The sequence below is a fragment of the Gorilla gorilla genome, chromosome 7 (genome assembly GCF_029281585.2).
Source record: "Gorilla gorilla gorilla isolate KB3781 chromosome 7, NHGRI_mGorGor1-v2.1_pri, whole genome shotgun sequence".
Lineage (NCBI taxonomy): Eukaryota > Metazoa > Chordata > Mammalia > Primates > Hominidae > Gorilla > Gorilla gorilla.
Genome location: NC_073231.2, coordinates 93,085,931 through 93,113,489, shown reverse-complemented (window position 1 = coordinate 93,113,489; position 27,559 = coordinate 93,085,931). Strand labels below are relative to the sequence as shown.

The 27,559-nt window shown below is 35.4% G+C and overlaps 1 protein-coding gene across 5 annotated transcripts in view; it reads right to left on the bottom strand.

Annotated features, from left to right (window-relative positions):
• CNBD1 (cyclic nucleotide binding domain containing 1) overlaps nucleotides 1-27,559 on the bottom strand; it is a 623,001-nt gene that overhangs the window by 259,886 nt on the left and 335,556 nt on the right. For all 5 annotated transcript variants that reach the window (XR_008668004.2, XM_055349242.2, XM_055349243.2 and 2 more), the window contains one exon: nucleotides 25,247-25,392. Coding sequence is in view for 4 of the 5 variants with exons in the window: in XM_055349242.2 (XP_055205217.2) it covers nucleotides 25,247-25,392 (146 nt within the window). In the remaining variant the exon portion in view is untranslated. The remainder of the gene's footprint in view (nucleotides 1-25,246; nucleotides 25,393-27,559) is intronic.

Sequence of the window (27,559 nt, the reverse complement as noted above, 5' to 3'; positions counted from 1 at the left end):
GTAATTTGACATAGAATTCTTTCTTCCCCTCCCCTCCCCTCTCTGTCTCATTCTTGAAATATATTGCTTAGAGATAGTGTTTCAATTATGATAAAATAAGACTACAATGTGTTATTTAGCATGTGACATTTTCAGTTAAAAAATATATTACAAAGTAATATATGTTCACTTAAAAAGTTTAAAAGTAAATATATGTCTGCCTATGAATACATGTTTATGATATAAACATTATAATACAAAAACAAGTCTAGAAAGAGATTTGGTAGTATTAGTTACTTGTTCATAAGAGAATGACTTATGTGGCACCTCCCCTACTCTCTCTTCCTTCAGCTCTCAGCCATATGAAGTGCTGGCTCCCATTTCGCCTTCTGCCATGAATGTAAGTTTCCTGAGACTTTAAAAACAAGTCTCTTTTTAAATACTTATAAAGAAAGATATTGTTAATTATTGAGCAAAATAATAATTCTTGATTAGAACTCTAAGTATACCTTTCACTAGATATTCTCCATAAAATAGAAGTTAATGTTTTCAGATCTTAATGAAAAATGAGTTGATTGGCTATTCCTAAATAAATGACTCCTTAAGAAGCAACCTGTTAACCTAGATTTCTTAAATCTAGAAACAGCTATTCTTGTTATTCATATATACCAAACATGCCATGAAGAGTAAATATCACGTACCAAGCATTAAATATTTGTCATGCACTGTGCTAGGTGTTCTAACACTAATTATTCCAATAACCCAGAAAACCATACATTGTTAGTGCATGTTTCAGATGAAGAAACCAAGGCTCAGAATGATAAAATAACTTGTCAAAAGTTACAAAGTACATTAATTTCTGGAAGTTTTCAAATGTGTTCTAACATCTGAAGGACACACACACACACAAACATACATACACACATGAGTGCTCTGTGTGTGTGCTGTACGTGCATATTTAACTAGTGATGTGTATATATAAAATGTATATATAGATAAATATATACGTACAAATGTATGTTAGTTTTATAGATTTTATAAACAAACTCAATGGGAATTAAAATAATTCTTACCATTTGATATGGTTTGGATCTGTGTCGCTGCCCAAATCTCCTGTCAAATTGTAATCCCCAGTGTTGGAGATGAGGCCTCCATGGGAGGTGACTGGATCATGGGTGTGAATCATTCTTGAATGGTTTAGCACCATCCTCTCGATGCTGTTCTAGTGATAGATTTTTCATGAAATCCCATTGTTTAAAACTATGTGGCACCTCCCTCTTCTCTCTGTTCCTCCTGCTCTCAGCTATATAAAGTCTTGGCTCGCATTTTGCCTTCTGCCATGATTGTTAGTTGCCTGAGGCCTCTCCAGAAGTTAAGCGGATGCCAGCATCATGGCTCCTATACAGACTGTGGTACCATGAGGCAATTAAATCTCTTTTCTTTATAAATTACCCAGTCTCAGGTACTCCTTTACAGCAGCGTGAAAACGGACTAATACATTATTTGTAAGAGAGTTCAGAAATTGACCCTCAATTATTTCCTTAAATTAACATAGTTGGCATATTCATAAATCTATCAAAATTACTTGAGAAGAAATTAGAAAATAAAAGTTTTTTTTTAATTTCAGTCATATATGCAGAGTGAGATGAAATTTTGGTTGACTTCTGTATAGATGTACTAGGGGAGGATAAAAAAGGAAAATGATCCTTATTCAAACAAAAAATTTAACATTGTAAATGGAGTTAAAATGAAGAATTCAGAGAAAAGTATAAAATTTGACTGAAACTGAATTTACAAAAGCTTCTCAAAATAGAATTCAAAGAGTATTTGACATAATCCCAAAATTTATAGACAAATTATTAAAATACTATAAAATTGTCTAAAAAAGATTACTATCTAATTAAGGTCTCAAAGAACAATTAAAATATTACTAACAGAGCACAAAGTGGTGTTAAATGTATGAATTGTGAGAAAAGACACATTTGTTAATAATGCAACATAAATATAAGCATTTGAAATTTTTAACCTGTGAGAAGAAATAAATAGCATGGATTCCTCATTCAAATATTCAAACTACATAAAACGATTTCATGTATTTAAAAAAAAACAAGCATTTAAGTAAAATCAGGGGGGAGGAGCCAAGATGGCCGAATAGGAACAGCTCCGGTCTACAGCTCCCAGCCTGAGCGATGCAGAAGACCGGTGAGTTCTGCATTTCCATCTGAGGTACCCGGTTCATCTCACTAGGGACTGCCAGACAGTGGGCGCAGGTCAGTGGGTGCACGCACCATGTGCGAGCCAAAGCAGGGCGAGGCATTGCCTCACTCGGGAAGTGCAAGGGGTCAGGGAGTTCCCTTTCCTAATCAAAGAAAGGGGTGAGGGACGGCACCTGGAAAATCGGGAAAATCGGGTCACTCCCACCCGAATACTGCGCTTTTCCGACGGGCTTAAAAAACGGCGCACCACGAGAATATATCCCCCACCTGGCTCGGAGGGTCCTACCCCACGGAGTCTCGCTGATTGCTAGCACAGCAGTGGGAGATCAAACTGCAAGGCAGCAGCGAGGCTGGGGGAGGGGTGCCCGCCATTGCCCAGGCTTGATTAGGTAAACAAAGCAGCCAGGAAGCTCGAACTGGGTGGAGCCCACCACAGCTCAAGGAGGCCTGCCTGCCTCTGTAGGCTCCACCTCTGGGGGCAGCGCACAGACAAACAAAAAGACAGCAGTAACCTCTGCAGACTTAAATGTCCCTGTCTGACAGCTTTGAAGAGAGCAGTGGTTCTCCCAGCACGCAGCTGGAGATCTGAGAACGGGCAGACTGCCTCCTCAAGTGGGTCCCTGACCCCTGACCCCCGATCAGCCTAACTGGGAGGCACCCCCCAGCAGGGGCACACTGACACCTCACACTGCAGGGTACTTCAACAGACCTGCAGCTGAGGCTCCTGTCTGTTAGAAGGAAAACTAACAAACAGAAAGGACATCCACACCAAAAACCCATCTGTACATCACCATCATCAAAGACCAAAAGTAGATAAAACCACAAAGATGGGGAAAACACAGAACAGAAAAACTGGAAACTCTAAAAAGCAGAGCGCCTCTCCTCCTCCAAAGGAACGCAGCTCATCACCAGCAACAGAACAAAGCTGGACGGAGAATGACTATGACGAGCTGAGAGAAGAAGGCTTCAGACAATCAAATTACTCTGAGCTATGGGAGGACATTCAAACCAAAGGCAAAGAAGTTGAAAACTTTGAAAAAAATTTAGAAGAATGTATAACTAGAATAACCAATACAGAGAAGTGCTTTAAGGAGCAGATGGAGCTGAAAACCAAGGCTCGAGAACTACGGGAAAAATGCAGAAGCCTCAGGAGCCGATGCGATCAACTGGAAGAAAGGGTATCAGCGATGGAAGATGAAATGAATGAAATGAAGCGAGAAGGGAAGTTTAGAGAAAAAAGAATAAAAAGAAATGAGCAAAGCCTCCAAGAAATATGGGACTATGTGAAAAGACCAAATCTACTTCTGATTGGTGTACCTGAAAGTGATGGGGAGAATGGAACCAAGTTGGAAAACACTCTGCAGGATATTATCCAGGAGAATTTCCCCAATCTAGCAAGGGAGGCCAACGTTCAGATTCAGGAAATACAGAGAACGCCACAAAGATACTCCTCGAGAAGAGCAACTCCAAGACACATAATTGTCAGATTCACCAAAGGTGAAATGAAGGAAAAAATGTTACGGGCAGCCAGAGAGAAAGGTCGGGTTACCCTCAAAGGGAGGCCCATCAGACTAACAGCGGATCTCTCGGCAGAAACCCTACAAGCCAGAAGAGAGTGGGGGCCAATATTCAACATTCTTAAAGAAAAGAATTTTCAACCCAGAATTTCATATCCAGCCAAACTAAGCTTCATAAGTGAAGGAGAAATAAAATACTTTACAGACAAGCAAATGATGAAAGATTTTGTCACCACCAGGCTTGCCCTAAAAGAGCTCCTGAAGGAAGCGCTAAACATGCAAAGGAACAACCAGTACCAGCCACTGCAAAAACATGCCAAAATGTAAAGACCATCGAGACTAGGAAGAAACTGCATCAACTAAAGAGCAAAATAACCAGCTAACATCATAATGACAGGATCAAATTCACACATAACAATATTAACTTTAAATGTAAATGGACTAAAGGCTCCAATTAAAAGACACAGACTGGCAAATTGGATAAAGAGTCAAGACCCATCAGTGTGCTGTATTCAGGAAACCCATCTCACGTGCAGAGACACACATAGGCTCAAAATAAAAGGATGGAGGAAGATCTACCAAGCCAATGGAAAACAAAAAAAGGCAGGGGTTGCAATCCTAGTCTCGGATAAAACAGACCTTAAACCAACAAAGATCAAAAGAGACAAAGAAAGCCATTACATAATGGTAAAGGGATCAATTCAACAAGAAGAGCTAACTATCCTAAATATATATGCAACCAATACAGGAGCACCCACATTCATAAAGCAAGTCCTGAGTGACCTACAAAGAGACTTAGACTCCCACACATTAATAATGGGAGACTTTAACACCCCACTGTCAACATTAGACAGATCAACGAGACAGAAAGTCAACAAGGATGCCCAGGAATTGAACTCAGCTCTGCACCAAGCAGACCTAATAGACATCTACAGAACTCTCCACCCCAAATCAACAGAATATACATTTTTTTCAGCACCACACCACACCTATTCCAAAATTGACCACATACTTGGAAGTAAAGCTCTCCTCAGCAAATGCAAAAGAACAGAAATTATAACAAACTATCTCTCAGACCACAGTGCAATCAAACTAGAACTCAGGATTAAGAATCTCACTCAAAACCGCTCAACTACATGGAAACTGAACAACCTGCTCCTGAATGACTACTGGGTACATAATGAAATGAAGGCAGAAATAAAGATGTTCTTTGAAACCAATGAGAACAAAGACACAACATACCAGAATCTCTGGGACGCATTCAAAGCAGTGTGTAGAGGGAAATTTATAGCACTAAATGCCCACAAGAGAAAGCAGGAAAGATCCAAAATTGACACCCTAACATCACAATTAAAAGAACTAGAAAAGCAAGAGCAAACACATCCAAAAGCTAGCAGAAGGCAAGAAATAACTAAAATCAGAGCAGAACTGCAGGAAATAGAGACACAAAAAACCCTTCAAAAAATTAATGAATCCAGGAGCTGGTTTTTTGAAAGGATCAACAAAATTGATAGACCACTAGCAAGACTAATAAAGAAAAAAAGAGAGAAGAATCAAATAGACGCAATAAAAAATGATAAAGGGGATATCACTACCGATCCCACAGAAATACAAACTACCATCAGAGAATACTACAAACACTTCTACGCAAATAAACTAGAAAATCTAGAAGAAATGGATAAATTCCTTGACACATACACTCTCCCAAGACTAAACCAGGAAGAAGTTGAATCTCTGAATAGACCAATAACAGGATCTGAAATTGTGGCAATAATCAATAGCTTACCAACCAAAAAGAGTCCAGGACCAGATGGATTCACAGCCGAATTCTACCAGAGGTACAAGGAGGAACTGGTACCATTCCTTCTGAAACTATTCCAATCAATAGAAAAAGAGGGAATCCTCCCTAACTCATTTTATGAGGCCAGCATCATTCTGATACCAAAGCCGGACAGAGACACAACCAAAAAAGAGAATTTTAGACCAATATCCTTGATGAACATTGATGCAAAAATCCTCAATAAAATACTGGCAAACCAAATCCAGCAGCACATCAAAAAGCTTATCTACCATGATCAAGTGGGCTTCATCCCTGGGATGCAAGGCTGGCTCAATATACGCAAATCAATAAATGTAATCCAGCATATAAACAGAGCCAAAGACAAAAACCACATGATTATCTCAATAGATGCAAAAAAGGCCTTTGACAAAATTCAACAACCCTTCATGCTAAAAACTCTCAATAAATTAGGTATTGATGGGACATATTTCAAAATAATAAGAGCTATGACAAACCCACAGCCAATATCATACTGAACGGGCAAAAGCTGGAAGCATTCCCTTTGAAAACTGGCACAAGACAGGGATGCCCTCTCTCACCACTCCTATTCAACACAGTGTTGGAAGTTCTGGCCAGGGCAATTAGGCAGGAGAAGGAAATAAAAGGTATTCAATTAGGAAAAGAGGAAGTCAAATTGTCCCTGTTTGCAGATGACATGATTGTATATCTAGAAAACCCCATTGTCTCAGCCCAAAATCTCCTTAAGCTGATAAGCAACTTCAGCAAAGTCTCAGGATACAAAATCAATGTACAAAAATCAAAAGCATTCCTATACACCAACAACAGACAAACAGAGAGCCAAATCACGAGTGAACTCCCATTCACAATTGCTTCAAAGAGAATAAAATACCCACAAATCCAACTTACAAGGGATGTGAAGGACCTCTTCAAGGAGAACTACAAACCACTGCTCAAGGAAATAAAAGAGGATACAAACAAATGGAAGAACATTCCATGCTCATGGGTAGGAAGAATCAATATCGTGAAAATGGCCATACTGCCCAAGGTAATTTACAGATTCAATGCCATCCCCATCAAGCTACTGATGACTTTCTTCACAGAATTGGAAAAAACTACTTTAAAGTTCATATGGAATGAAAAAAGAGCCCGCATCGCCAAGTCAATCCTAAGCCAAAAGAAGAAAGCTGGAGGCATCACACTACCTGACTTCAAACTATACTACAAGGCTACAGTAACCAAAACAGCATGGTACTGGTACCAAAACAGAGATATAGATCAATGGAACAGAACAGAGCCCTCAGAAATAACACCACATATCTACAACTATCTGATCTTTGACAAACCTGAGAAAAACAAGCAATGGGGAAAGGATTCCCTATTTAATAAATGGTGCAGGGAAAACTGGCTAGCCATATGTAGAAAGCTGAAACTGGATCCCTTCCTTACACCTTATACAAAAAATCAATTCAAGATCGATTAAAGACTTAAACATTAGACCTAAAACCATCAAAACCCTAGAAGAAAACCTAGGTACTATCATTCAGGACATAGGCATGGGCAAGGACTTCACGTCTAAAACACTAAAAGCAATGGCAACAAAAGCCAAAATTGACAAATGGGACCTCATTAAACTAAAGAGCTTCTGCACAGCAAAAGAAACTACCATCAGAGTGAACAGGCAACCTATAAAATGGGAGAAAATTTTCGCAACCTACTCATCTGACAAAGGGCTAATATCCAGAATCTACAATGAACTCAAACAAATTTACAAGAAAAAAACAAACAACCCCATCAAAAAGTGGGCAAAGGACATGAACAGACACTTCTCAAAAGAAGACATTTATGCAGCCAAAAAACACACGAAAAAATGCTCACCATCACTGGCCATCAGAGAAATGCAAATCAAAACCACAATGAGATACCATCTCACACCAGTTAGAATGGCAATCATTAAAAAGTCAGGAAACAACAGGTGCTGGAGAGGATGTGGAGAAATAGGAACACTTTTACACTGTTGGTGGGACTCTAAACTAGTTCAACCATTGTGGAAGTCAGTGTGGCGATTCCTCAGGGATCTAGAACTAGAAATACCATTTGACCCAGCCATCCCATTACTGGGTATATACCCAAAGGACTATGAATCATGCTGCTATAAAGACACATGCACACATATGTTTATTGCGGCATTATTCACAATAGCAAAGACTTGGAACCAACCCAAATGTCCAACAATGATAGACTGGATTAAGAAAATGTGGCACATATACACCATGGAACACTATGCAGCCATAAAAATGATGAGTTCATGTCCTTTGTAGGGACATGGATGAAATTGGAAACCATCATTCTCAGTAAACTATCGCAAGAACAAAAAACCAAACACTGCATATTCTCACTCATAGGTGGGAATTGAACAATGAGATCACATGGACACAGGAAGGGGAACATCACACTCTGGGGACTGTTGTGGGGTGGGCGGAGGGGGGAGGGATAGCATTGGGAGATATACCTAATGCTAGATGATGAGTTAGTGGGTGCAGCACACCAGCATGGCACATGTATATGTATGTAACTAACCTGCACAATGTGCCCATGTACCCTAAAACTTAAATAATAAAAAATAAATAAATCAATAAATAAAAATTAAAAAAAAAAAAACTTCAGCCAAAAAGCAAAAAGGTGGGGAGGTAAAGGGAGGATAGATTAAATACGTATGGCAAACTTGATGGCTATTGAAACTGGTTGATGGGGTCATAGGGGTTTTTATGTAAGTCAGGAAATTTTTATAATAAAAGTGGTTTGTTGAAAAAAAAAAAGAAAAATTAGACAATAAGGAAACAATACTGATTTCCAGCCCATTAAATAATGATTCCCAGACTTTGCAAAAGTAAAGGAATTTATCAAAATCAAGTTGGTTAGGAATAAGTTTCATAAAAGTATTTATATACCTAGTTTCTATTACATGAAAAATCAAAGAACCATTCTCATGAGGACTTGAGAAACCCCTAATGCAGGACCCCATATTTGAAAATAGCTCTTAACTATACTTCTATTAATGAACAGAAGCCATTAAAAAGAATTAAAAATACTAGTTAGAGAAAGTTTAATTAATCATTTTGATAGTGACTTTTTGAAAGGTTAACGGCCAATTACAAAGTCTGATTAAAGCAAACATGATTGTGAATCTTGCTAAACATTTCCCACTCTCTGGTACAAAGACCTTCAGCTAAAATCAGCTATTCTAGAAGGACTTAAAAGTTTCAAGGAACTATAATTGGATGAATAAGGTCATATTGTCAGTGGTGAATCCCTCCTTGCCCTATAAAATTTAGTTTAAGTGTTATCTATCTACCAGGGAAGCCTTTTCTGACCTCAGCCCTGCCCCCATCCAACCTAATTAACAGGCCTCCTCTGGGATCTTTCTTCACAGAATTTTTGCCATGGCACTCTTTGTTTTCAGTCTCTGCCAGTAGACTGTAACCTCTTGAGAGAAGAAACTGACTGCTCTCTGTATCTCCAGCTCGTATCACACAGCCTAGATAATTTTAGGCATTTAGCAAAAACACTCGTCGAATAAATGAAAGCTTCATTAATGATCCCCTACAGTATTCCTCTCCAAAGAATTTTAGAAAATATTTGAAGATCAACTCTTTTTTTTTCCTTAGAATTCTGTCTATTGAGGAATAAGATAAAACTCTATGATGGTCAATATTCTTCTCAGGCCCTTAGATGGAAGCCTAGGAAAAATATAAGAAAGTTATATAAATTTTAAGCCAGATGGATTAATTTATGGAATCTTTTTATAAGGTCTAAATGATTGCAGAGATAAGATAACAAAGCAATAAAATGGCCTTTTCATAGCTTTTATTATATTAAAGAATCTTTGGAAATGGGATTATTTTGCATAGGTCCAATTTTTCCTCTTCTAAGGTACCGGGAGTAGTTATTTTAAGACACAAGTCTAATAACCTCGCTTAGAATAATGCAATAACTTGTAGAAGACAGTAGGCAAATAAAACTGGATATTTATTTTGAGATGAAAAAAGCAAATACGTAAATATTACACAGCTAACTGGAAGGGATGTAAAGAAATTTATTTCATTTTATTTTGAGCTCAGAGCGTCTATTGAAATAGCCTTCAAATATTGATACTCTCTGTTCCAAAATAAAAATAAATACTCTTGTGGTATTGTGAAAATTACAAAGTATATAATTATAAGAGGCAATACAAGGCAAACATCCCTAAATGAGTACATAAAATGATATGAAGGTCTGGAGAAGAAATGAATTGTGTCTGGTGGGAAATATATGGAATGACTTTATGAAAAAGAAGCATTTATGATGGATCTTGAAATGTAGATACAATTTTGATTGACAGATATGGAAGGAAAAATATTTGTATAGTAGGAAATCAAATGAACAAGACCAGAAGCAGGTAACATGGAGTACTTGATGGACTTCAATCAAGCTAGGAAGGTTGATAAAGAACAGTGAATTACCCAGTTTGTCAGAAGCACAGTACAGGAAAAAGTATTTTAAAGAATTCACTTAAAAGCAGGTTAGGACACACTTAGGAGAGCACTGGAAATTGGAATTATGTTTTAAATAACCAATTACACAATGTTCAGTTAGAATAAAAGTAGTGCTAATTTTTAAAATGAAGTATGACTGGTTTAAGATGGCTGACTAGAAGCATCTCATAGACAACTTATCCACTTATAAGAACCAAAATAATGTATGAGAAAACCATACCTCAAGTACATTATACAAGAGAGAACACTGGAGTTTAACAGAAAAGTGACAAGAAACGCCAAAAATAAGGATGGAGAAAGAAAAGGGGCAGCCTGCTTGGCCAGGACAGCCACAGTCAGGAGTGACTCTCAAATATGGGGAGAGGGTGATTTTTCAACATTTAAATTACCAAAGCCTTAAAATTTAGAATGCAGCAATAGTGGCATTCTCATGTAACACTGGGATGATGTATTTCTGATCATTTGTAGACAACTATCAAGAGATATTAAAATATACCCACATTTTGATTCATTACTTTTAACTTTAGAAATCTGTCATAAATAAATAATCCAAAATACAAGTAAAAGTTACTGTAAGTATATATTCAGGACCACAGTATTCATGATAGGAAAATATGTACAAACTTTTTAAAAAGATTGATCAAGTATAACGTATCTGTATGACAAAAATATGCAGTTATTCAAAAGTGGTGTTTAAAGAAATATTAGCAGTTCAATTATGTGAATGTTGAGCTGAGGTAAGGTCTAAAAACCTATGAATTTGAAAATCAGAAGCATATACATTAAAGTTGAATCACAGCAATGAATTAAAGCTCTCATCAAAAAAATGAAAAAAAAAAAACTTGGACAGTTAGGGGAGGTTCCAGGAGAACTCTTGTAAGGGACAGAAAGAAAGTGAAGTTGCAGAGACAAGAATGAATCAAATTGTTCATAAAGGAGCTTTGTCAGATGCTGGTCTTCTTCTGGACTTGCTCTCCCTAAAAGGATATCACTAAATCATCCTGGCTTGAGGTGACTGGTCAGAGGACTATTGGTAAGGCAAACTACGAACATTGCAAACTTTTAAAATCAACCCTCTCAATGAAGCGAATTGCAGAGGGAATAAACACGGAAATGAGAATTCATCATATTCATAGCATTAAGTGAATTCATTATATTCATAGCATTAAGTTACTTTAAAAATAGTTAAATATTATTGGCGATTGCATAAAGGAATAATTTATAATTTTATAATACACAAATGATTGTAACAACCTATTAATTATTAATCCTTTAAAAAAATCACTAAAACATTTTCAAAAATGTTATTTTGCTTAACTTTAAAAGTTTATTCCCACAGTTTATAGGAATTTATGATCATTAAACCTTTTTATTGCCTGTTATTTTTTAGTATAATAATATGAATTTTTTAGACTTGTAAAATATATGAACTAGTGAATGGACATCTATTAAGATACTAATGAGTCAAAATATTACGAAGTATGTGAAGGGTACCCAAAATATAGTTAACTCTTATTATTCCCGTAAGTGATTGTATAAGCATGTGACTATTTTAACATTGTTTGGTTCAAAACTAATGTAGATATGCCTGATTCCAAACAGTAAGCATGAACAATAAATATTGAACAGTTTAGAAACTGTGTTTCTTATTTAATATAATTATGAATTTCAGTTGTTCATGACTTGTCCATCCAACTGTTCAGCTAAGCTCCAAGTCTGTATTTAGTATTTTATCACTTGCTGATCATCACTGTGTACTTAGAGTTACTATAGGAGTATTCTGGCTATATATATGCATATATATTCTGGCTATATATACATATATATGGTCTTTAGACATCCTGTCATTAGGATGTATTCATTGATTTGTGGTTAAGCTGAAGGTATAATTTGTCTTGAAGGGTATTTAAGTATTTCAAGACCACACTGTTATCAGTAAGACTTTACACATCTCTGTGTAATCACGTCCACATGTAGAGGACCTATGTGCTGATGAGAGTCTGTTTTCATTTATGTCCCACATTTTCTTCAAGTTCAGTCACATTCATCCTTACCTTTTATAATACTTATTGTAGTTTTCAAGTTATTCTTCCAAGATTTGAAGTACTTACTGAATTTGTGTTTTTATAGTTGAAGTAATGAAAATGCTTTTTGATTTATATTTAGATATTTAAGACAGTTATCAAATGACACACATATGTCTAAGCCTCATGTATCAATTTGAAGTCAGATTTAAAAATATATACAGATTGTTATTTTTTATAATTTCTTCAAATATTTTGTTTACATTAAAAATTTCCAGAGAAGGAAAACAGTTTCTTATTATGCATAACAATACATATTAAAGTCAAAGCCTTTGACTTTTTTCAGTAAAGGATTTCATTTGTTATCTAAAAGGATTTATCTTGTGAGTGTACAAAAATACAGATAATATTGTTTAAAAAGTTAATGAAATGCAATGAAGATAAACATAGGAAAAACTGATGAAGGCAAGAATAATATTAAATTACAAAACATATTCTGTGAAATTCTATATATTTGCAAGGAGGTAATACTGGATACAGGGACAATTTTAGCTCCATTTTCCTTACTTTTAAAACATTTCAATCTTTTAAAATTTATATCAAAACAATATCATATCTATTTAAAATCAAATAGTTTTTAAAGGCTTTCTAATAGCCAACATATAAGAGGAAATATGATCAGTTACAGGATTTAGTAACTATAAAAATTCTCAATAACATTGAATATATTTCTCCTAAAAGTTTACACTTTAGTATAAACATAACTAAGATTTTCACAAACGTAATTAATAGAATGCCCTTTACCAGGCATAATAGACTATTTCTAAGAATTTAAAAATCACTTTTACATGGGAAGGTCAAAAGAATGGCACCGTGATATGTGGCCACAGAATTCAGCATTATAATTGAATGATAATCATTAGTTTATCTGGAAGAATGCATGAACTACATCTATTTCAGATTATCATCTAGCAATAAATATTTTGTTCCTGAATGAACTTTAGATCAGTACTGTGTATTAAAGTTTACATTGTTGGAAATTACCTCCAATGCTAGTTAATGCATAGATTCACCTATCAACTATTTTTTGAGTAACTATTATGTCTAACCACTGCAGATTAAGTTATGTTTCAGATCAAGAGCATGTGTGTGTTAGAGTCAGCCCTGCCAGGAGTGGGTAGGAACAAATAGCTTTGGGATATTGAAGAAGCCCCCACATGCCTGAAAAAAGTATTATGGTTCTTACACCCATAGGTATTCGGGTGGAAGAGCTAAGAATTTTTTACCTCTAAAAATAAATCAAAGCACCTACACCACCAAAAGAAGGTGCTTTTTCTGACTCCAAGTTATATACCATCAAGCTTTTAAAATTTGCTATGAAACGCCCTTCTACTAAAACAAACAAAAATCTCAGAAAGGTCTTTTAAAATTTGTTTAAATACCAATTCTTAATAAAGTCCAGATGGTTTCTCCACTTTTTACGGATTTTAAAATATATCCCTGGATAACCAGATGAATTGGCTTTTCAAGATTTCTAGTATAAGCCAGTCAATCTTGAGAATAATCTACAAAAACAATAATATGAGCTTTAGAATTGGTTTCTTCAGTCATTCTTTCTGATAATATCATGAATAGTTGACTATTAAAGTCAAACTTTTTTCTCTCCAGTGAAAAAGTTATTTTAACTTACTTCAGACATTAACATTTAACAGTCCCTGTGGCTATTTAAAAAAAAAAATGTAATAAAAAATATCTACCTTAAAATTCACCAATAATTGTTATGCAATCTTATTTTTTCCATGTTTGTTGTCTAGATTAGATTTTGATTGAAGTACATAATGACTCACAATATTTTTCTGAAATCCTCATTCTGATTCTAATATTAAGTCATACCACATTTCAATCCTAAATGTATCAATTTTACTAAATCTCCAATTTCATGGGGATAAAACTGTATCCCCTTATGGGTACAAAACTGAGTGACAATTTGATTCATTTTCCCATAAAATACAAGATTTTTAGCCAATACATCTTATTAGAAGTTTATTTTACATCTTCTTTTGACTTTTGGTCTATTTATAATGTGCCATATAATCACATTTTTCAATGCTCTATTTTAAGTTTTAAAATAAACATTTATTATTTTCCTTTGCCATTAAAAATCATCTTAACTCTCTTATTGGTGTCACTTTCATAAAAAAGAGTTTATTTTGCAGACATTTAAAAGATTAAAATTTACACTGAACATTAAATTCAGGCCAGTGCCATAAAAAGGACATATTACACCAAGAGCCATTCTCCTGACAACAGATAACAGGGAGAGAATTAGCATCACCATGCAAGACTGTTCTCACACTAGAAAAGATCATAAAAGCAATGGCACTGATTTCTATAAGCCAGTATTTCAGCAAAGATATTTTAGATTACCCATCAAAACCTGTATCAATTAATGTCACATATTATTCTAGTGAAGGTTCTTTGATGATGCATGTTAACAAACATGTTTCCTTGATACTGTAGTTTAATTTTATTCATGGAAAAATGTAATTCATGGAAAAGGGTAAAATAAAGCTAAAGGTTGGCTTCAGAAGACCCAGACTCAAAAGGCTTGGTTCTACCCTTCACTGGTGTAGAACTAGTAAGATTTTGAAACTCAGAGTCCTCAAACATAAGAAAGGGACAGTGAGCTCTATCCTGCACAGCTAAGAGGATTGTCTATCAAAGGATTAATGGTAGTAAAAGGAATGTACACATCATAAAGTACTGTTACTCTAATATAAGAGATTATAGAAAATCTATAAGAAATAAATTTCTTTCTCATATGACAGAATTCCACACAGTATGTTATGCAAAGGTGCTTTCTGAGGGGAGTGGGAAAACACAGGTAAATCATATTTCTGAAGTTGTGTAGTGTACGTGTATGATATATTCAGTGTATGGTGGCATACTGATGTCTCTGATATGCTAATTTTTCATTTTACTTAACTTCGTTTAAATCATTTTACAGAAAGAGTTTATCTCAGCTAACCCATTTCTAGTGGATTTTTTAAATTTCTTTTGTATTTCTCTTTTCATATTAAACAAATTTATTAAAAGAAATTGATTTCAATCACAGGGATCTCTAGGAGCTGGCTTGCATTATTGGTGTCCATTGGTCTCCAATTGATTTTTTAGAAGCATTTTAAAAATAGCTTACATAAGAGGATATTATTCAGCTATTAAAGGAACAATTAACAGCTCATGAGGTACAATGAAGTACATAATGCAATGCAGATAAACCATGAAAACACTATGTTAAGCGAAAGAACTCAACACAAAAGGTCACATATTGTATGATTCCATTCATGCAAAATGTTCAGAATAAATAAAACCATAGAAATACAGAACAGGCTAGTGGCTACCAGGGTTTAGGGGAATGGTGAGTGATTGCTTAATGGGCATGGGGTTCCATTTTAGGATGATAGAAATTTTGGGGGAACTGGATGCTGCGATGGTTCCAAAATATTTTTAATGTGCTAAATGTCACTGAATTGTACACTCTAAAAGATTAACATTATCCCAATTTTTTAAAAGGCTTAAAGATACAATTCAATGAAATTCACCCTTTTAAAACGTACAATTCTGTTGAATTTTACTATATGTAAAGATATGTTGAATCTCATCACAATCTAATGTTAGAATACTTTTATCATTCCCAAAAGAAACTCTTTTTTTTTTTTTTGAGAAGGAGTCTCACTCTGTCGCCCAGGCTGGAGTGCAGTGGCGCCATCTCGGCTTACTGCAAGCTCCGCCTCCCGGGTTCACACCATTCTCCTGCCTCAGCCTCCGGAGTAGCTGGGACTACAGGCACCCGCCACCACGCCTGGCTAATTTTTTGAATTTTTTTAGTAGAGACAGGGTTTCACCGTGTTAGCCAGGATGATCTCGATCTCCTGACCTCATGATCCGCCCACCTTATGCATCAGCAATAATGTCCCTTACCTCATATCCCAAAGGTGGCAACCACTATGTTACTTGATGTCCAAATGAATTGGCCTATTCTGGAGATTTCATATAAAAGCAGTCATAAACATGTGGCCTTTTGTGACTGGCTTCTTTATCATAATGGTTTCAAGGTCTACACAAGTTTTGGCATGTATTAGTAGTTCATCACTTTTTTCACCCCAAAATTTTCTATTATAATGATATGCACATATTTTTTAAAAGTTTCTTCACTCATTGATGTAAATTTGGTCTTTTTCCACATAATGGCTACTGTGAATAATACTGCTATAAACATTTGTATATAAGTTTGGCATTAATGTATATTTTCATTTCTTAGATGTGTATTTAGGAGTGGACTTCTGGGGTGATATGGTTTAACTGTGTCCTCACCCAAATCTCATCTTGAATTGTAGCTCCCATAATTCCCAAGTGTTGTGGGAGGGACCAGGTGGGAGATAACTGAATCATGGGGGCAGTTTCCCCCATACTGTTCTCATGGTAGTAAGTCTCACAAGAGCTGATGGTTTTAGAAGGGGTTTCCATTTTCGCTTGGCTCTCATTCTCTGTTGCCTGCTGCCATGTGTGATGTGTCTTGCTTCAACTTTGCCCTCTGCCATGATTGTGAGGCCTCCCTAGTCACATGGAACCATAAGTTTATTAAATCTCTTTCTTTTATAAATTACCCAGTCTCAGACATGTCTTTATTAGCAGCTTAAGAACAGACTGATAAAGTAAATTGATACTGGTAGAGTGGGGTGCTGTTGTAAAGATACCCGAAAAAGTGGAAACGATTTTGAAACTGGGTAACAGGTAGAGATTGGAACAGTTTGGAGGGCTCAGAAGAAGACAGGAAAATGTGGAAAAGTTTGGAACCAAAATGCTGAGAGTGATATGGACAATAAAATCCAGGCTAAGGTGGTCTCAGATGGAGATAAAGAACTTGTTGGGAACTGGAGAAAAGGTGACTCTTGCTATGTTTTAGCAGAGACTGGCAGCATTTTGCCCCCGCCCTAGAGGACTGTGGAACTTTGAGCTTGAGGAAGATGATTTAGGGTATCAGCAAAGCATTCAAGAGGTGACTTGGCTGCTGTTAAAAGCATTCAGTTTTAAAAGGAAAACAGAGCATAACAATTCAAAAAATTTGCATTCTGATGATGTGACAGAAAAGAACAACTGCAGACACTCAACACTAGCCCATGAAAGTAGCTGGGATCCTGCAAAGCCACAGGGCTGGAGCTGCCCAAGATATGGGAACCCACCTCTTGTATCAGTGTGACCTGGATGTGAGACATGGAGTTAAAGGAGATCGTTTTGAAGCTTTAAGATTTGACTGCCCAGCTGCATTTTAGACTTGCATGGGGCCTTTAGCCCCTTGGTTTTGGCCAATTTCTCCCATTTGGAACAGCTGTATTTACCTAATGCTTGTACCCTGATTGTATCTGGGAAGTAAGAAATTTGCTTTTGATTTTACAGGCTCACAGGTGGACGGGACTTGCCTTGTCTCAGATGAGACTTTGGACTGTGGACTTTTGCGTTAATGCTGAAATGAGTTAAGACTTTGGGAGATTGTTGGGAAGACATGATTGGTTTTGAAAAGTGAGGACATGAGATTTGGGAGGGGCCAGGAGTGAAATGGTATGGTTTGACTGTGTCCCCGCCTAAATTGTATCTTGAATTGTAGCTCCCATAATTCCCATGTGTTGTGGGAGGGACTCAGTGTGAGATAATTGAATCATGGGGTGGTTTCTCCCATACTGTTGTCATGGTAGTGAATAAGTCTCATGAGATCTGATGGTTTCATAACGGGTTTCTCCTTTCACTTGGCTTTCATTCTCTCTTGTCTGCCACCATGTAAGACGTGTCTTGCTTCCCCTTCACTCTCCACCATGATTTTGAGGCTTCCCCAACCATGTGGAACTGTGAGTCCATTAAACTTCTTTCCTTTATAAATTATCCAGTCTCAGGTATGCCTTTATTAGGAGTGTGAGAACAGACTAATACATGGGGCAAATGTAACATTATGGTTAATATTTGAGGAATTGCCAAACTGTTTTACAAAGTGGCTTCATCTTACAATCCCAAGAGAAATGCATGAGTTCCAACTTCTCTACATCCATACCAATGCTTAATACTTTCTTTTATATTTTAATCATGTTAGTGGGGATGGAGTAGTATGCCATTGTAGTTTTTATTTGGAATTGCTTAATGACAATAATGTTGGACATTTTTATGTGCTTATTGGCTATTTTTATATCTTCTCTGAAAATGTATCTATTCAGCTAATATACTCATTTTCGAAATTGGGTTAATTGTCTTCTTGTTACTGAGGTTTACAAGTTATTCATATTCTGGACATGAGACCCTTATTAGATATATGATTTGCAAGTACTGTGTTCCATTTCAAGGGCTGCATTTTTGCCTTATTGATTCTATTCTTTGAAGCTCAAAATATTTTAATTTTTATAAGGTCCAAATTATTCAATTTTTTCTTTGTCTCTTGTACTGTCAGTGTTATGTGTAAAAACACATGGCTTAACCTGTGATTATGAAGATTCTTAAATTTTTCTTCCAAAAGTTTTATAGTTTTAATTATTACCTTTATATCCTTGATTCATGTTTGGTAATTTTTTGTGTATGTTGTAAATTAGGGGTCTACCTTCATTATTTAGCATCTTGATATTTATTAGGTCTCCAAGCATAATTTGTTGAAAAGAGTTTTCTTTCCACCGCTGAATTGTCTTAGTAACCTTGTCTAAAACCAATAGACCATCAAGTTAAAACATTATTTCTGGACTCAATCTGTTCCATTGATCTCTCTATATATTTATGCCAATATCACACTTTTATGTTACTATAGGTTTGTAGTAAGTTTTGAAATAGAGAAGTATGAGTCCTTCAACTTTATCATTTGTTTTCAATATATTGTGGCTGTTTTGCATCTCCTAAATTTCTATATGAATTTTAGGATCAATGTATTAACTTCTGCAAAAAAAGACAATTGGTATTTCTGTTAGGGATTGTGTTGAATCTGTAGATCAATATAAATAGTATTGCTATCTTATCAATACTAATTATGTAGATCAATGAATATTGGATTACTTTCTATTTATTTAATTTCTTTCAACAATGTTTTATAGTTTTCAATGTACAAGTCTTGCACTTCATTTGTAAAATTTATTCCTAAGCAGATTATATTTTTGATGTTATTGGCAAATTGAACTGAATTTCTTAATTTCATTTTTATAAATTAATTTTTATTCTTAACTGTTCATTGCTTGTGCTCTAAATTCTCCTTTAAGTACTAGATAGACTTCATTATGAATCCATGTGGGTCAGGGATTTTCTTTGTGAGAATATTAAGTTACCAATTTAATACATTAATTTATTTTAGTTATCCTTCTTCAAGTTATCCTTCTGAGTCAATTATGATAGTTTGTATCTGAACTTGTTCATTATATCTAAGTTATATGAGTTTCTATAATATAGCATGTGTTAGGTCATTCATGCATTGCTATAAAGAAACACATGAGACTGGGTCATTTATAAAGAAAAGAGGTTTAATTGGCTCATGGCTCTGCAGGCTGCATGAGCATGGCAGGTGCTGGTATCTGCTCAGCTTCTGGGGAAGCCTCAAAGAGATTTTACTCATAGCAGAAGGTAAAATGGAAGCAGACGCATCACATGGAGAGAGAAGGAGCAGGAGAGAGAATAAGGGGAGGTGCCATACACATTTAAACAACCAGATCTTGTGAGAACTCACTCACTATCATGAGGACAGTACCAAGTCACAAGGGACCCACCCCCAAGAACCAGAAACCTTGCACAAGGCCACATCTCCAACACTAGGGATTATATCTCAACATGAGATTTGGAGGGGATGTCCAAATTATATCATTCTGCCCCTGGCCCCCAAATCTCATATTCTTCTCACATTCCAAAATACAATTATCCCATCTCAATAGTCCCCAAAAATCTTAACTTGCTCCATCATTAACTCAAAAGTCCCAAGTCCAAGGTCTTATCTGAGTTTGAATCCATGTTCCTCCCACCTATGAGCCTATAAAATCAAAACGTACTATTTACTTCCAAGATACAATGGGGAAACAGGCAATGGAAAAACATTCCCATTCCAAAAGGGATAAATTGACCAAAAGAAAGAGGCTATAGGCCTCAAGCAAATCTGAAGCCCAGCAAGGCTTAAGTCTTAAAGCTCAAAATTAACTTCCTTTGACTCTGTGTCCCAAATCTGGAGCACACTGGTACAAGTGGTGGGCTCCCAAGGCCTTGAATAGCTCTGCCCCCATGTCTCTGCAGGGTATGGCCCCTGAGGTTGCTCTCAGGGGTAGGAGTTGAGTAGCTGCAGCTTTTCCAGGTGCAGAGTGCAAGCTGCCAGTAGATCGACCATGCTGGAGTCTAGAGAACAGTAGTGCCCTTCCCATAGGTCCAACTAGGTGGTGCCTTAGTGAGGACTCTGTGTAGGACCTTCAATCCCACATTTCCCTTTTGCATAACCCTAGTAGAGGTTCTCTGTGAGGGCTCTACTCCTGTAACAGGCTTCTGCCTGGGCATCTAGGTTTTCTCATACACCCATTGAAATCTTGGCAGAGGCTGCCAAGCCTTCTTCACTGTTGCAGTCTACATGCCCACAGGCTTAACACTACATGGAAACCACCAAAGCTTATGGCTTGTACCCTCCAGAGGGGCATCCCAAGCTATATATGGGCCCCTTTGAGTTGCAGCTGGAGTGGCTGGCATGTAAGGAGCAGCATCCTGAGGCTATGCAGGGCAGCAGGGTTCTGTGCCAGGCCCACAAAACCATTGTTTCATCCTTAGCCTCTGGGCCTATCATAGGAGTGTCTACCTAGGAGATCTCTGAAATGCCTTTGAAGCCTTTTTCCCACTGTCTTGGCTATCAGCACCTAGCTCTTTTTTAGTCACACAAATATTTCTAACAAGTGGTTCCTCCGCAGCCTTCTTGGATTCTTCCACCCAGAAAAGCTTTTTTGTTCTTGTTGTTGCTGTTATATGGGTAGGCTGCAAATTTTCCAAACTCTTATGCTCTGCTTTCCCTTTAAAGAGAACTTCCAACTTTAAGTCATTTCTTTGCTCCCTTATCTGAACATAGGATGTTAGAAATAGCCAGACCATATCTTGATCACTTTGTTGCTTAGAAATTTCTTCTACAGATACTGTAAGTCATCACTCATAAATTCAAACACCATTTATCTCCAACACCATTTATTAAAGAGACTGTCCTTTCTCTGTTGAGTGTTTTTAGCACCTTTGTCAAAAATCAAGTAAAGTGGGAAGAGCGCCTTATAAAACCATCAGATCCCGTAAGAACTCACTCAGTATCATGAGAACTGCATGGGGGTGACTGCCCTCATGATTTAGTTACCTCCACCTGGTTTCTCCCTGAACACGTGGGGATTTGGGAAGATTATGGGCAATGCAATTCAAGATAAGATTTGGGTGGGGACACAAAGCCTTATCATATCAACATATCTGTTTTTATGCCATTGCCTTGTGTTTTTATTATAATCACTTTTCAGTTTATTTTGAAATCAGAGAGTGTGATGCCTCTAGCTTTGTTCTTTTTGCTCAAAATTGTTTTGGCCATTTGGGTTCTTTTGTGGTTCCATATGAATTTAAGAATTGTTTTTCTATTTCTGTGAAAAATGTCATGGAATTTTGATAGGGAATGCACTGAATCTATAGATCAAGTTGACTAGTATGAGCATTTTAACAATATTAATTTTTTCAACCCATGAGCATAGAAAGCACAGCTTTCTATTTATTACTATTTTTCTCAATTTCTTTTATCAATATTTTCTAGTTTACAGTTTACAGTTTGCAGGTCTTTCACTTCCTTGATTAGATTTACACCTAAGTAATTTTTTATTGTTATTCATAAATGGAATTGTTTGCTTATTTTCCTTTTTGAATATTTTATTAGTAGAGAAACACTACTAATTTTTGTATGTTGATTTTGTATCCTGCAATTTTACTGAATTCATTTATCTTGTCTGCCTTTAGTGTCAGGGTAATGCTGGCCTCATAAAATTAGTCTGGGAATATACCCTCCTATTCAATTTTTGGAAGAGTGTCAGAATAATTGATATTAATTCTTTTTAAAATATTTGGTAAAATTCAGCAGTGAAGCCTTCCTTTCCTGGGTTTCTCTTGGATCTCCTTTTTTTCTTGATGAGTCTACATAAAGACTGGATTTATACTAAATCTCAGCTAAAGATTTTATTTCTTCTATTATAAGAATAAATTATTTGAATTATGGTTAATTTATGTCTAGAAAAGATGCCCACTACATATTTCATGAGATTTAGCTACCATATTTTTAGTTGTTAAATAAAATATAAACCACAACAGAAAATAAAATCTATGCAGGTTAAAGAAATGTTAGAACTTTAGTAATATAAAAATATTTTCAGCATTAAAAGTAAATATAAAATTTAATGAAAATGAGGAATTATGGAGTTTTTGAGATACAATCTCATAAAAGTGGGTTACAGAATGAAATAAAGTGAAACAAATAGAAGAGAAATAATACTGTAAGACAAAGGACTACACAAAGAAAACAGTCAAGGTGACACAGATATAAAAGAGAAAAACATTATTTTATAGAAATGGGTTTTAATATTAACATAAAGCTAGATAATGAAAGTTTGATCTGGGATATTGTTACAGGTTAGTAACTAAACTGGCAATTCTGTTAGTTTTCATGAGCTTTAGGTTATCAATCATAAAAATGTCCCTTGTTCAGGCCATAAAAATGTGATCTAATGAAAAATTCTTCCATTTGACTTCAGTAAATTATATCTATGTACACATGTATATAGAGAGATGACTATATGTAAAATACATTACATACAGTAATTTTAATATAAGTACTCATATATAGTAATATTAATATAGTCAGTAAATAATAATAATCATTTTTTGTAGCATTTTAACTTAGACACACATGTGTTTTATTCACTACTTAGAAATATAATATTGTTTTCCTATTACTGTTTAATTATTTATAAAACCTGAATGAGCAAGAGGCTTAGTGAATAATGGTAAGTTTAGGAAACTTTATTGAATAATGAGGCTTTAAGAACTAGTGGCCAGAAAAGAGACCAGAAGGTACAAACAGCTGTGTGGAATTGCACCAGAGAAATGGAAGCCCCAGCAGCAGATCGAAAGTCAGCAGCCTGGTGATGAGGGGCTACTAGAGGGAATAGTTTAAATAATAGCAGAGGGAGGGAAACACATACATGAATAAAGAAAAAGGAGAGAGACAGACACCTAGTTGGGCTTTTTTACTAAATTGGATGAACAAAGAAATCTACAAAGGTCATATATTTAATGAGTTGACTTCTTTGGTAGTGAAACAGATCTGAGCTGTCGGAACTAAATGCTTTAAAAACTTGAGAGGGATTTTGACACAGGTAGGTGTAAACACAGAGACTCCTAATTGTAAGTGTTGAAAGTACACCCTATTGAAATGCAAGTTGGAATGCCTGACACTTGTGAAAGATTGAAAATTCATATTTTAATTGTCAATCAGGTGAGTTAAGGTGCCATCAGAATTAAATGTTTGTTTCTAATTTTAATTTTAGAAAATGTTTGAAAAAAATAAATATATAATTACAAATATTAACAAATAAATAAACACTTATTGTGAGAGAATAAAACCAACTCAAATATATGTAGAAGAAAGAGTTAATTTTAGCCCTTTATCACCCCTCAATTTCACTCCCCTCCACTAAGGCAACAATTTTTAAAAATATGTATTTTTGGAATGTCCTTTTGGACCCACTTGTATAGTTTAAAAAGATATATGTTTATGTGTGTGTGTGTGTGTGTGTGTGTGTATCTATGTGCTTAAATTTAGATTTTTTCATAAATGTGTTATTAATATAATTTGCAATTATTCTATTTACTCTTTAATGTTTCCATATCGATATATATAAATCTAGTTCATTCTTTTTAATCACTGTCTAGAATTCTATAGAATAGATATATCAAAATATGTGTAGCCAATCTTCTATTCAAGGACATTTAGGTTGTTCCCATATTTTTTACTGTTACAAATATGTTTTCAGTGATTTATAAAACAAATTAAGTTTTAATTACTATCCTCAATCTAATAGCAAAGCAATGTTGAATGTTTGTCCTTCATTCCCTTTCAAAATTATTTTATCCCCTTTAAAATTCCTTTGATTTATTTTTCATTGCTTGATCACAGATTAAATGGAACTAATTATGAGAGAAGACCATGGAGGGAAAACTCTGGAAATATGTAAATTTTTTCAATAGACACATGTTCTTTAAAATTCCAGTTAAGTTTTAAATGTCATGATCTTGATAAACCAGTTTGTACTAACAGTGACATAATACACAGAGAACAAGTTTAGAATTAGGCTGAAGTGTGTTTGAAACTCGATTCTAAGCAAGAATGCTCTGTGTGATATTTGTGCCTCAGGGGTCCTCATCTGTGGAGAATAATAATAGCAATATTTTCCTTCATTTGTTTTTCTGAGGAACAAAAAGGGATGCTTCTGACACAAAGAATGTATTAAATTGTATGCCTAGCCCCCATAATTAAAATATAACAAGTCTATTAATATATCCACTAAATCCTTCATGAAGGGACCAAAAGCTAAAATTGGGAAATGAAAATCTATCTAGAGAGGCTTTTTTCCCTATATCTGGGTTAGTATCTGACTTAGTCAAATAATCATGTTGACTATCTACTGTTTTACCTATGAAAATCAACACTATATTGTTACTAAATGTGTATCTCAGATATTGGTTCCACAAGTGTGGTCCCTGCACTGGTGGCATCACCTGAGGTATTATAAATGAAATTGAGGCCTCATCCTATACCTACTGGACCAGAAATTCTGATGTTTAAACCCAACAATATGGGTCTCAATGTGATCACTGGGTAATTCTGAGTCATGCTCCAGGCAGCGAAACACAAGTATATATCTTAAACTCTAAGTACTAAAATGTGAGATGTTATTCATTTCACTACTTATAAACTTACAAATGAAACACATCCAAATAGTACATTTTTACCATGTCAACTGAAATTGTTAAGTGAAATTATAAGCATTATAATGATAAAGAACTCGAAACAGTGGCCTGCATTTTATCTCGCCAAATTTATCCCACATTAGTCTATTACCTGTGCTGCCTTTCAACCAGGTTTCTGAAAAGACAGTCTTACTAAGTGTTTTCAGATGCTTATCATTTAGCTGAAAGGTTAAATCTGGAATTGTTTTCAGGAACTTCCACACAGTTTTGTGTTCATATGGCGTCCTGTGAATGGGCCTCAAAAAAAAAAAAAAAATACAAATTCAGAGACCATGGCATAAATGCAAAGAAACAAACAGATCCTTAATTTTTAAGTTTCCAAATTTGTATTTTCTGTTTAGTTAAGGGTTTCTAAAAAAGAACTGTGATGCTATTCTATTTTTTCTTACTAATCAACTTTAGGATTTGTTACCCTTCCAACATTAAGATGCGCTTTCACAATACTTCAAACTTTAGGAAATTACACAATGCCTTTTTAAATAGAAAATTTCTTTTTAAATAGAAAACTTCTTTTTAAATAGAAAACTCAGTACTCCTATTGTAAAGTTGCATCTCTTATCAGTAGTTATTATAATAGTAATAAAGACCTCTTTTAGATATTAAAAAGATTAATGTTGTTTCCACTGTTTATTCTTAATTCTTTTAAGTACTATTAAAGTTAGATCAAATGGAAATATACTTTAACACTTAAGGGTATAAATCGTTAAGTGAAAAGATACATATGTACTTTTAAATGAAACATGATTATCATATAATACATGGTATTTATTGTTTATTTTTAATCATTAAAACTCTTCAATAAATGTAACACTAAATCAGGATATAAAATTCCTATCAATCTGATGTCTCAAAGGACTAACCTAGCTGTCATAAATACCATTTCAAAATACTCAGCAGTTGGCCAGGCGTGGTGGCTCACGCCTGTAATCCTAGCACTTTGGGAGGCCGAGGCGGGTGGATCACGAGGTCAGGAGATCAAGACTATCCTGGCCAACATGGTGAAACCCTGTCTCTACTAAAAATACAAAATACTCAGCAGTTTTCAAGCAAATTTTTAAAATTTCATGTGAAAAACCAATTTAGCATCGTAAAGGGAATTTCAGATACCCATACCACACATATGGGTTTGACAGTAATAGTCCCAGTTTAGATATGACATAGTGTTGTCCCATCTGGTATCCATGTGTATGCATACAGGTTTATGTCTGTGTGTGTTTATTGAATGATATAAATTGTGTTTTTTGTTTTGGGTTGTAGCAAAAAAAAAAGTTTAAAAATACTAGCTTAGTATACAGTCTTGAGAAATAGTTTTGAGAAAACTGGCTCCCTACCTAATGTCATTTACAAATTTGTTCTTCAGATGCAATAAGAAATAATTCGTATTAGAAATGGCATGATATCATAACCAAAACCTAAAATATGTGCCATTGACTTAGCAGCCAAACAGGAGGTGGCAAGGAAATAATATCACAGGCTGTAAAGACAGAGGTTTTTCTTTTTTTTGTTTATTTTAGTGGTAATACATTTATTAGTTGCCTGCAATAATTTGTAAGGCAGATCAAGTGCCTAGAAAACTTGCTACTTCATAGAAAGTAGCTGGAAAGAGCCAGAAAGTTATTCTGTTTTGTTTGCTTAGTTCTGCTTGTTTGTAGCAATGTATTATTAACTGATTCAAGTTTGATCAGTTTTCAAGTATAAATGAAAGGGAATAGAGAGGCTCTAGAAAAGTGGAACATGGTTATAAAAAGCCCAGTACTTCCTCATCCCATGTAGCAAGAAAAGACTTGAAAGTCTTCTCAGTTAAATAAAGGCGCTTAACCCTATGGCAAAGGTCTGATGAAATAGTTTGGCCTTCCCATCCAAGCCTACCTTTTCAGAAGGCCTTAAAGTAGCCTCCATTAAGAGAGAGATGGGCACAAGGAATAATCACAGAAATTAGAAACAACTTAAAAACAATGTCTACAACATAACCTTGGCTTTGGCTGCTGCCTCACAGAAGATACTGAAAACAAATAGATACAAATTCTGTTATGTTTTTGAAGCATCTGTACCACTGAAGTACCTAATATTATGCTCTAAAAAAAGTTTTGACTCATTGAACTTGCAAACCAAAAGAAATTGTGCCACGCTCCTCATCCTTCAAAGGGAACATGATCTCCAGTGTTCTTACATTTGTCCAACAGGTCAAAAGATAAGAGAAAACCTCCCAGGTAGTGGAGCCAGGTGTTCCTCCCAAAAAACAGATCTAAGGTCTAATTTTTAAAACTTCCAGTACTGTTAGGGTGGAGGATTTTACAATACTAGCCCAGCAAAACAGCAATGTTGCTCTGAATCAATGACTATAATGTGTTTCCATTTCTTCCTTTTTTCTTAGTGTTTTTATTGTAATAGCCTATTCCTGGCT